The 12,182-nt window shown below is 41.6% G+C and overlaps 1 protein-coding gene across 1 annotated transcript; it reads left to right on the top strand.

Annotated features, from left to right (window-relative positions):
* The first annotated feature begins 3,291 nt into the window (after positions 1–3,291).
* On the top strand, positions 3,292–8,884 carry LOC136578641 (speedy protein 1-B-like). Its single transcript, XM_066578835.1, has 6 exons — positions 3,292–3,307; positions 7,104–7,267; positions 7,482–7,540; positions 8,102–8,184; positions 8,411–8,579; positions 8,663–8,884. Exons 2-6 carry the CDS (start codon positions 7,108–7,110, stop codon positions 8,882–8,884), a joined length of 693 nt encoding a protein of 230 aa, XP_066434932.1. The 5' UTR covers positions 3,292–3,307; positions 7,104–7,107.
* Positions 8,885–12,182: the final 3,298 nt, after the last annotated feature.

Genomic DNA, 12,182 nt, shown 5'->3' with positions numbered 1-12,182 from the left:
TCTGCCTTTCTGAAATCCACCCTTGAGGTCTGAGTTGTCTCAGGTCTTCCTCCCCTTTTTATCCATAATTCAAGGATAGCATGATCACTGCCTCCTAAGGTCCCAGCCACCCTTACTTCTTCAACCATTTCCTCCCTGTTGGTAAGAATTAGGTCCAAGACAGCAGATCACCTTGTTTTCTCTTCTACCTTTTGGAAGATAAAGTTGGCAGCAAGAGTGGATAAGAATTTGTTGGCTCCATTACTTTTACCTGAGAGAGATTCCCAACAAATGTCTGGATAGGTAAAATCTCCCATAATCACTATGTCATGCTTCTTTGAGAGCTTGGCCATCGGATGTAGAAAGAGTTCATCAGTATCTTCTGCTTGTCCAGGCAGGCTATAGTAAATGCCTACAATGGTGTCCTTTCTGTTGTTCTCTCCTTGTATTCTTACCCAAACAGTTTCTACAGAACTCCCAGCTCTGAAGCTTGAATCTCTCTGGAGATGTATGGTTTCCTAACATAAAAAGCAATACCTCCTCCCCTTTTATTAGGTCTGTTTCTTATAAATATGTTGTATCCTTTAAGCCTTGTGTTCCAATTATGTGTATCATTCCACCATCATATTACTCTTCCTGTGTTAGGAGCTCCAATTCTCCTTGTTTGTTTCCCATGCTCTGTGCATTGGTGTAAAAACCATATCTTTATGGCAGAGATCCATAGCAGGTACAGGTAACCTCATACAAGCAGAGCTGCTGCAATGCATCTCATAGAGATCAGAGCTTTTGTGGCTCAAGTTCCCTACAGGGACATAAAAAATGTAAAACAAAAAACAAAAACTCTTTTTTGCACATTTTTCCTTATTTAAATTAAAAAACTAAAACCCCACATATTAGGTATAATCATATCTAAAATGACCCGTGTAATAAATTGAACACTAATTAAACTGCACGTCGAAAACAACTAAAAACAGAGGCAAAATGCTTATTTTGTTTATTTTGCCTACCAAAGAAATGCTATAAGTGATCATAAAAGCTGTATGTACCCCAAAATACTACCAATAAAAACTATGGCTACGCACGCAAAAAAGACCTCACAAAGCTATGCCCATGGAAAAATAAAGTTATGGGACTTTAAATGTAATGATGTAAAAAAAAATTTTCCAAAAAAAGAGTTTTTACTGCGCAAAAATAGAAAAACGTAAGAAAAAAAGCAATAATTTTGGTATTGTCATAATTGTACTGGCCTGCATAAAAAATTATCATGTTATTTATGTTGCTGTAAAAAAAAGACAGAATTAATGTTTTCCCTCCCTGTCCTCCAAAAAAATATATAAAATTCTTACAATTCATTATATGTACCCAGAAGGGAGCGGCGGCTTTCCTTTACATCTACTGCTATGGGAACCACTGTGACAGGGGCCACCAGCAGCAGCCAATAGGATCGCAGCATTGGTTCTAAGCCGAGCAGGAAAACGGCAGTTGGTGCCAGTCAGCGATCGCTCTTCTAGAGTTCAGATTGGCTCCTTATTGCTGTTACTAAAGCGACTTCAGGAACTTTGTTCTTCAACCAAAACCCGGATCTCCATCACCGACATCACCGTGATGGAGAATTCAGCGCCCGCCGTCCGTGAGGAGGGGTGAGAGCCAAACCTCATACAGGGAACTGCTGGTTTATGTTATCCCATATGGTGATGATTGGTCAGTGCAGACTAATAGCTAATTATGTCAGCGGGTTAATCAGGATTATTAATAAGCCTGGATGGTTTGGGGGGTAATTAATATGCAGATATTTGGGTTAGTGGATATATGTGGAGATATAATGGGGGTTATGAAGTAACTTGGAGGACTGTGAATAAATATGGCCTGCAGTTTGTGTTTATCAGGCTTTTCTATGTAATGTATTCTGTATTGTGCAGTTTATTTGTATTATTGTATATATATGCTATATATATTGTTGTTAGGCTGCCTGTCCGCGAACGATTGTTCATTGCGTTACCCGCTGCGATAATCTGGTCATGGGTAACACAGTGAATGCTTTCTATAGCGTTGCTATGGAATGCGCAGCCCCATGTCCAAGAGCGAAGAATCATAGCGATTTGCTGCGATTCTCCGCGGTGAGCCTGTCAGATAGGCTCACTACAGAGAACTGACAGCACCTCCCCCCTCTTCCTCCGCGGCGCGCAGAAGATGCTGGCAGAAAATAATTTAAAATAATTAAATATCTTTGAAAAAATATAGACGTAGTGGAGAAAAAAAAAATATACAAGTTTGGTATCGTAGTAATCGTACCGACTCCTAGAATAAAGTTATCAGGGCATTTTTTTAAACAAATTTGACAGTAACAAGTTACATATCATTTACAAGTGTGTAGATATTTGTGAAGCATAATAAAATACCTTGAATAGTTATCATGTCATTTTTGTTGCAATTTGTGCACCGTAGGAACAAGATGGCGGAATGAATGTTGGTTTTTTTCCATTTCTCTCCACTTGGAATTTTTAAAGCGTTTTCGAGTACATAATATGGCACATTAGCACCATTGAAAAATACAACTCGCAAAAAACAACACGCCCTCATAGAGCGACATCGATGGATAAATAAAGGCGTTACGATTTTTTAAAACGGGGGAAGAAAAAACAAAAATAGAAAAAAAAAACCTCCATCAGTAAGGGGTTAATTAAAAGGATTGTTCAAGTTAAAACTTTCCTGTGTAAAGGGGTCCCAAGTGTGAATAATATAATCAGCAGTTCTCACTCCCGTTTCCTCACTAACCAGCCAGTCCCCACCGGCGGCTCGGGGTCTCCTCGCAGACATGTACAGGCTGAGCTCTGTCATTGGCTGCAGCAGCGGGTTTACGGGACGTCACTGCAGCCTGTAAACATTATGTGAGTGAGGAGGCTTGGAGCCGCTGGGGGGACTTGCAGGGAGCGGGGGGACACGAGTATGAGCTCTTTACTGGGTTTTTCACATGGGGACTTTTTGCATAAAAGTCTAAACTTGTACGACCCCTTCAAGCGATTTACTGAAAGTTTTTTTAATATTTCCTATCAGCGCTGATTCATTATTTACCAAAAGTGCCTTAAGGGGAAAGAAATGTAAATTTTGGGGTGAGTAAACAGGATTGCACCTGAACTATTTGGGAGAGCTGCGGATTTTTCAGGGTTATATATATATATTGTATCTATGATGACTAAATACAGGGATATTTGGGTGACGAGGAATAAATATGGCGCTGGGGTATTTTTTTTATTGTATTTACATCAATCTTTATTGACATTTTCTTTATTTCTTCTTTTCTGTGTAGAAGAAACGATGTGACCTCCAGGTAAGCTATGAAGTTCAGTCTAGGGTCAGTTACTATACAGGGAGGGACATATACACATAATGTAATGACAGGTCTATAGGGACATATACACATAATGTACTGACAGGTCTATAGGGACATATACACATAATGTAATGACCAGTCTATAGGGACACATACACATAATGTAATGACAGGTCTATAGGGACACATATACATAATGTACTGACAGGTCTATAGGGACACATACACATAATATACTGACAGGTCTATATGGACATATACACATAATGTAATGACAGGTCTATAGGGACATATACACATAATGTACTGACAGGTCTATAGAGACATATACACATAATGTACTGACAGGTCTATAGGGACATATACACATAATGTACTGACAGGTCTATAGGAACATATACACATAATGTACTGACAGGTCTATAGGAACATAAACACATAATGTAATGGCAGGTCTATAGGGACATATACACATAATGTAATAACTGGTCTATAGGGACATATACACATAATGTAATGGCCGGTCTGTAGGGACATATACACATAATGTAATGGCAGGTCTATAGGGACATATACACATAATGTAATAACTGGTCTATAGGGACATATACACATAATGTAATGACAGGTCTGTAGGGACACATAAGATAATGACAGGTCTATTCGGACACATACACATAATGTACTGACAGGTCTAAAGAGACATATACACATAATGTACTGACAGGTCTATAGGGACATATACACATAATGTAATGACAGGTCTATAGGGACATATACACATAATGTACTGACAGGTCTATAGAGACATATACACATAATGTACTGACAGGACTATAGGGACATAAACACATAATGTACTGACAGGTCTATAGGAACATATACACATAATGTAATGGCCGGTCTGTAGGGACATATACACATAATGTAATGGCAGGTCTATAGGGACATATACACATAATGTAATAACTGGTCTATAGGGACATATACACATAATGTAATGACAGGTCTGTAGGGACACATAAGATAATGACAGGTCTATTCGGACACATACACATAATGTACTGACAGGTCTAAAGAGACATATACACATAATGTACTGACAGGTCTATAGGGACATATACACATAATGTAATGACAGGTCTATAGGGACATATACACATAATGTACTGACAGGTCTATAGAGACATATACATATAATGTACTGACAGGTCTATAGGGACATATACACATAATGTAATGACCGGTCTATAGGGACATATACACATAATGTACTGACAGGTCTATAGGGACATATACACATAATGTAATGATCAGTCTATAGGGACACATACACATAATGTACTGACAGGTCTATAGGGACACATACACATAATGTACTGACAGGTCTATAGGGACACATACACATAATATACTGACAGGTCTATATGGACATATACACATAATGTAATGACAGGTCTATAGGGACATATACACATAATGTACTGACAGGTCTATAGGGACATATACACATAATGTACTGACAGGTCTATAGGGACATATACACATAATGTACTGACAGGTCTATAGGGACATATACACATAATGTACTGACAGGTCTATAGGGACACATACACATAATGTACTGACAGGTCTATAGGGACATAAACACATAATGTACTGACAGTTCTATAGGGACACATACACATAATATACTGACAGGTCTATAGAGACATATACACATAATGTACTGACAGGACTATAGGGACATATACACATAATGTACTGACAGGTCTATAGGAACATATACACATAATGTAATGGCAGGTCTATAGGGACATATACACATAATGTAATGGCAGGTCTATAGGGACATATACACATAATGTAATAACTGGTCTATAGGGACATATACACATAATGTACTGACAGGTCTATAAGGACACATACACATAAGGTAATGACAGGTCTATTCGGACACATACACATAATGTACTGACAGGTCTATAGAGACATATACACATAATGTACTGACAGGTCTATAGGGACATATACACATAATGTAATGACAGGTCTATAGGGACACATACACATAATGTACTGACAGGTCTATAGGGACATATACACATAATGTAATGACCGGTCTATAGGGACATATACACATAATGTACTGACAGGTCTATAGGGACATATATGCATAATGTACTGACTGGTCTGTAGGGACACATATACATAATGTACTGACAGGTCTATAGGGACATATACACATAATGTAGTGATAGGTCTATAGGGACATATACACATAATGTAATGACAGGTCTATAGGGACATATACAAATAATGTAATGACGGGTCTATAGGGACATATACACATAATGTACTGACAGGTCTATAGGGACACATACACATAAGGTAATGACAAGTCTATTCGGACACATACACAATGTACTGACAGGTCTATAGGGACATATACAAATAATGTAATGACGGGTCTATAGGAACATATACACATAATGTACTGACAGGTCTATAGGGACATATGCACATAATATACTGACAGGTCTATAGGGATATATACACATAATGTAATATCAGGTCTATAAGGACATATACATATAATGTAATATCAGGTCTAAAGGGACATATACACATAATGTACTGGCAGGTCTATAGGGACATATACACATAATGTAATGACGGGTCTATAGGGACATATACACATAATGTACTGACAGGTCTATAGGGACATATACACATAATGTACTGAAAGGTCTATATGGACATATACACATAATGTACTGAAAGGTCTATAGGGACACATACACATAATGTACTGACAGGTCTATATGGATATATACACATAATGTACTGACAGGTCTATAGGGACATATACACATAATGTACTGACAGGTCTATAGGGACATATACACATAATGTAATGGCAGGTCTATAGGGATATATACACATAATGTACTGACAGGTCTATAGGGACATATACACATAATGTACTGATAGGTCTATAGGGACATATACACATAATGCACTGACAGGTCTATAGGGACACATACACATAATGTAATGACAGGTCTATAGGGACATATACACAATGTACTGACAGGTCTATAGGGACAGATACACATAATGTAATGACAGGTCTACAGGGACATATACACGTAATGTACTGACAGGTCTATAGGGACATATACACATAATGTAATGACCGGTCTGTAGGGACATATACACATAATGTACTGACAGGTCTATAGGGACATATACACATAATGTAATGACAGGTCTATAGGGACATATACACAATGTACTGACAGGTCTATGGGGACATATACACATAATGTAATGACCGGTCTATAGGGGCATATACACATAATGTAATGATAGGTCTATAGGAACATATACACATAATGTAATGACCGATCTATAGGGACATATACACATAATATACTAACAAGTCTATTGGGACATATACACATAATGTACTAACAGGTCTATAGGGACATATACACATAATGTAATGACAGGTCTATAGGGACATATACACATAATGTACTGACAGGTCTATAGGGACATATACACATAATGTACTGACAGGTCTATAGGGACATATACACATAATGTACTGACAGGTCTATAGGGACATATACACATAATGTAATGACAGGTCTATAGGGATATATACATAATGTACTGACAGGTCTATAGGGACATATACACATAATGTACTGACAGGTCTATAGGGACTGCACTGGGATCCACATGTTTGTCCTAATAATAATCCCTTCCTATTCCCCCTGTTAAGGATCATGGACGCCGTAGTTGGTATATTACGAAGGTTGTTCAGAAGAGGCGAGAGAGGACAGAAGAGGAAGAGGGATGTCAGCCCGTGTGAGGAAGACCCTCAGAAGAGGAGGGATGACCGGGCCAAACCGCAGGAGGAGATGGCAGCGTTCTTCCGTGTCCTCGGTAAGACACATTGGGCCTTTCCAATGGTTGTAGTGTTGAACCCGGTACACATTATCCAAGATGAAGCTGTCAGACTCCACTATGTCATTGATATTTGTATATTACAACAATTGGTGGTTTTTAGCCTCAGTTTACACACAGTAGTTCTGTAACTTTACTGCTGTCACTAAACAAAGTGATACATTTATTGATGAAATATTGATTTTTTTTCTAGAGGATAAATATTTCTGGATGTTCCTCGCCTGTGATGAGTGTATGAACATATCTGACAAGGTAATATTACAGAATATGCACCATATATACATGTAGGGACTTAGGCTAATGTAATAGGCCTGGAGACCCACCGCACTGTATAACCTGGTGACATAATAGTCATTATTAGATGTAACACTGAGATTTACCCATCCAGAGGAGTTATTATACCCTTTAGGCCGCCTGCACACGGGCGGAAATCCCGCGGCGGTATTTCCCGCGGTATTTCCCGCCACTGAAAGTTTGCATAGGAGTGCATTACAATACGCACTCCTATGCAGACGGCCGCGGTTTGGCCACGCGAAATCTCGCGCGGCAAACAAACCGCGGCATGTCCTGTTTTTATGCGGGGCACGCACTCACCCGGCCGCCGGCTCCGGTCTGCGCATGCGCCGGCTGCGCCTCAGCCGGCACATGAAAGAGCCGGGGCCGCCAGGCGCAGGTGAGTACGCGCTCGTCCCTGCAGGCTCTCGGGTCGGGTCCCGCGGCGATAATTCTCGCTGCCGGATCCGACCCGCTTGTCTGCAGGCGGCCTTACTTGTTAGTAGTCGCAGCCTCTAACTGTCCTTCTCCTCCCACCAGTACCTCCTGGCGATGGTCCTCGTGTACTTCAGGAGAGCCGGACTCCGTACCGAGGAATATCGCAAGAACTTCTTCCCAGCTCTGTGAGTTGCTTTTATTATACCAGATCTGTAAATATAAAAATGTATACTAAAACAAGTAACAGGAGAGTCCAAGTGAGATACGGAGAAGATTCCAGGCTCCGGTAACATTACTAATACTAGTGTTCATTAGCTCTCCCCTTTTCTCCTGGTCTCTCCTTCTTATATAGGTAATCTGCTCTACACGGTTCTGACTCGTTCCATCATCTCGTTTAATCTTTTCTGCCAGGTTCTTAGCCAATCAGATGGAAGAGGAACTCCCGTTTCGGTGGCAGATCTACCCCTGGGCCTTAGGAGACACCTGGATGGAGAACACAGACCTACTCTTCCAGCATCGGGACCAGCTGCTCCGCCGGATGGGATTTAGAGCTTGGGTGGACCGAACCACCTGTGATCTGGTTAGTAGAAACCATATAAAATACTCCGGTCTTTGATGAAGAGTCCGTGGTGCTAATGATATTCATACACTGTTTAATTCTAGGTGATGGCAGAAGCCCCTTCCCATTGGGCATGGACAAGAGAGCGGCAGATGGACCACAGCTTGGCTATTCCGATATTCAGGATGGACGAGGAAGACTTCATCATCAGCAACAAGCGGTTCCAGCATCCATACTGCATCCTCTGTAAGACCCTCCGCCGGTATCCAGTGTTGAAGAAATTCTGCCAAGCTGAGGAGGATCCCGACGACGGCCTCATCCCATGAAGACCGGTATAGTTTTTATAGTCCCACACATGCACACAGACACCATGCCACACATTGATGGCTCATACATGTGCGGACACACATACACACCATACAGCCATAAACATTATTTCACACCGTAGATAGTCACACGCAGTCACCGTAGATGGTGACACACAGTCACCGTAGATGGTCACACGCAGTCACCGTAGATGGTCACACGCAGTCACCGTAGATGGTCACACGCAGTCACCGTAGATGGTCACACACAGTCACCGTAGATAGTCACACGCAGTCACCGTAGATGGTCACACGCAGTCACCGTAGATAGTCACACACAGTCACCGTAGATGGTCACACGCAGTCACCGTAGATGGTCACACACAGTCACCGTAGATGGTCACACACAGTCACCGTAGATAGTCACATGCAGTCACCATAGATAGTCCCATGCAGTCACCGTTGATAGTCACACACCTTAGTATGCCTGGAGGAAGGGCAGTACAGCAGCCATGGTTTCCCTGCAGGTTTCCCCCACAGGGGTTTTTTCCTGTCCAGCGTGTTGCTGTACCCTCTTCGTGAGTGATGGGAGGTAACAACCAAACACTGTGATCAGGGCCGTCAGACCACTGGGGTTCTCACTGGTCATGAGTATGAAGGGGCTGCTGTATTTGGGGGGTCACAGCAGTTCTTCCATTATACACACTAACCACATTAAATAATGCAAGGTTCTTGGTATATAATCTGATCAAATCTAATTGGCCCATTTACCATATCCTGGACGTTGGTAGATGGGCCAATATGATTTGATCAAATTATATACCAAGAACCTTGCATTATTTAATGTGGTTAGTGTGTATACTGCAATTTGGTATATTTATGATAAAAAATGTATTTTGAGTGCTGGTGCCACTTCTGCTCCTATGTTGCAGCCATAGGCTTAACGTGTGCCTATAGATTTATATTGGGAAGTGCTGAGGTTTTCTCCTTTTTCATTGAACGGTTCATCCAATGTCACCAAAGCAAGATCTGCGTTTGAGATAGAAGAGGATATGAGAGAAGAAGAAGAAGACATGACTGTCGACAATTCTGCTACTTGTTTTCATCCACAAGGGTATCACACTGAATATTTCCTACATGAATTTTTCTATATGAAACCCCTTCTCTTGAACGGGTTCATTCACATTTGCGATGTGTTTGCTGCATGGCACCGCGTAGCGATGAGATGCTAGAAACACATCACAGCATGTCCATTCTTTTTGTGATATCGCCCATTGTTTTCAATGTGGCCAATGAAAACAATGGAAGAAGATAACAATCCCCGGCTGTGGCTGTGTCAGCTGCAGCAGGGGATTCCTTCACCCTGCAGGGATTTGAAGTTGTTGCATCCAGGGGCTTCCACTTGTTTTCAATGAGGCCGGCAGCAACAGCACCTGCCCCATGGAACACAGTGGAAAACATCACGATCTCCTGAAGGGAACCCCCACAGGGATGTGAGGCTGTTTTCAAATGAAACACCTCGCACCCAGGGGTTTCCACTTGTTTTCAATAAGGTCGGCAGCAGCAGCGTTGGCCCCCATTGAAATCAATGGAAGAAGACCGCCATCTTCTTCCACAGCTGTGACAGCCGCAGTGGAGGTGAAGGGAGCCCCCACAGTGATGCAAAATGTATTCCTTGTGAAAACGCCTCGCATCCAGGGGTTTTCAGAATGACTGCGAGGGCGATATCACGGTGTGATATCGCTTTTACCAGTGTGCCGGAGCGCTTAGACAGACTATGTAACAATCAAGCTTCTATCCATTGTGACTGATTGCTATGTTTTGTGTCTCCTGTGGAATAAAGCATTCTTTTCTTACTGCTATTCTCCGCTTTACTTATTGCGCCATTTTCCAGCATTGAATTGGGTCAGGTGCCTCAGTAAAAAAAATCGACCCATATGCCCTTTCAGGCTTCTTTCACACGGGCGATGCTTTGTAACGCTGCTCACATCTCTGCCAAAAATCGCATGAACGAAGAACAGCCGTGACCAAGTCTTGCAGGGAAACTGCACCGCAGTCCTGAAATCCTTCGGTTGGCAGAACTACTAGTGATCACTTAATAAAATTGCACTGACTGCTGTTAAGACTTTCATAACCCCGTAGGCAGGGAATAACTCTTCCTTCAAGTTTTATCAAGCCGTTATCATGATCTTTTGGAAACCTGTCCGCCATGTCCTATAGCCTATGTTTTCCGACACTTTCTGGTGGCATTCGAGATCAGGTCCAGCCTGTCTGTACATGGTTAGCTTGTCTTTCCAGAGAAGACTCTGCTTTGGCTTATGTATTATGTTGCTGAGTGTATACTTACATTCATCGCAAATGGGAAGATGGAACACTACTTCTGCAGCATCAACTATTGGAAGGCAGCATTCTGTGAGTCAATGTCTCCTCACACACCTTCTAGGTGCTCTCCTTAAGGAGAAACGATTCTTTTCCTGACCCACGTCACAGACCTCTCACTAGCCAAGCCAGAAACCTTCTGCACACTGATGAGGGACAATCATCCCGAAGCAGCTGTCTGTGCATGGTTATTCTGGCTTTGGCTTACAATTCCCAGTCATTCTTCTAGGACTTGTCTAAAGAGTCTGACATTGACTCGCTGGAATGCTGCCTTCCAATAGGTAGCGCTGCAGAGGTATTGTTCCATCTTTCCATATAAGTCCCTCATACACCTTCTAAGTGCTCTCCTTAAGGAGAAACAATACCCTTCCTGACCTACATTCATCGCGCACATATTGTATTGTCTCCCCTTGTATTAGTTTGCTTGCACCAGTGTTGCCCTCGCTACGGCATTGATAGGGAACACTTGGAACAAGATAACAGACTGGGTTCATGGCCCTAATGCATTTATGGACATTTGAGTGCAGTTGTTGACTTTCATAAATAGCATATATACTTTCATGAGGTCCATCTAATATCGGAGAGCTTCTAATTCGCAATCTATTTAAAACAAGACTGAGAAAGTTTCCATCAAGCTGTAATACAGGTGTTTTCAATTATTTCCCCTCATCTTTGTATGATGAGAGCTCTGCATAGTATTGGAACCGGGCCAGCACATTCCCAAAGCAGATATTGTATTACTACTCCTTACAGATGTCTAACCTCTTTCTCAGAACTCATGACGTGATTTAGATACTCACATTTTTTAGAACTTGGAGAATTTATATGGTGGAGTAAAGGATGGGAAATCAGTGACATTACATAAGGTCCTGTGTAAAGGGGCCCTTATCTGTCCTTGCCCTTAGTGGCTGTAGAGATTACCTATTCTAATGCCCCTTTA

This window comes from Eleutherodactylus coqui, chromosome 9 (assembly GCF_035609145.1).
Source record: "Eleutherodactylus coqui strain aEleCoq1 chromosome 9, aEleCoq1.hap1, whole genome shotgun sequence".
NCBI lineage: Eukaryota > Metazoa > Chordata > Amphibia > Anura > Eleutherodactylidae > Eleutherodactylus > Eleutherodactylus coqui.
Note: the sequence above shows the minus strand (reverse complement) of the source record. Positions and strands in the feature narration are given on the sequence as shown.

Excerpts from the sequence above, each read along its gene's own strand:
- LOC136578641 (XM_066578835.1), top strand. The coding sequence starts at position 7,108 with ATGGACGCCGTAGTTGGTATATTACGAAGGTTGTTCAGAAGAGGCGAG. Across the intron at positions 7,268-7,481 it reads AGCGTTCTTCCGTGTCCTCG|AGGATAAATATTTCTGGATG; the intron begins GTAAGACACATT and ends TTTTTTTTCTAG. Across the intron at positions 8,185-8,410 it reads AAGAACTTCTTCCCAGCTCT|GTTCTTAGCCAATCAGATGG; the intron begins GTGAGTTGCTTT and ends CTTTTCTGCCAG.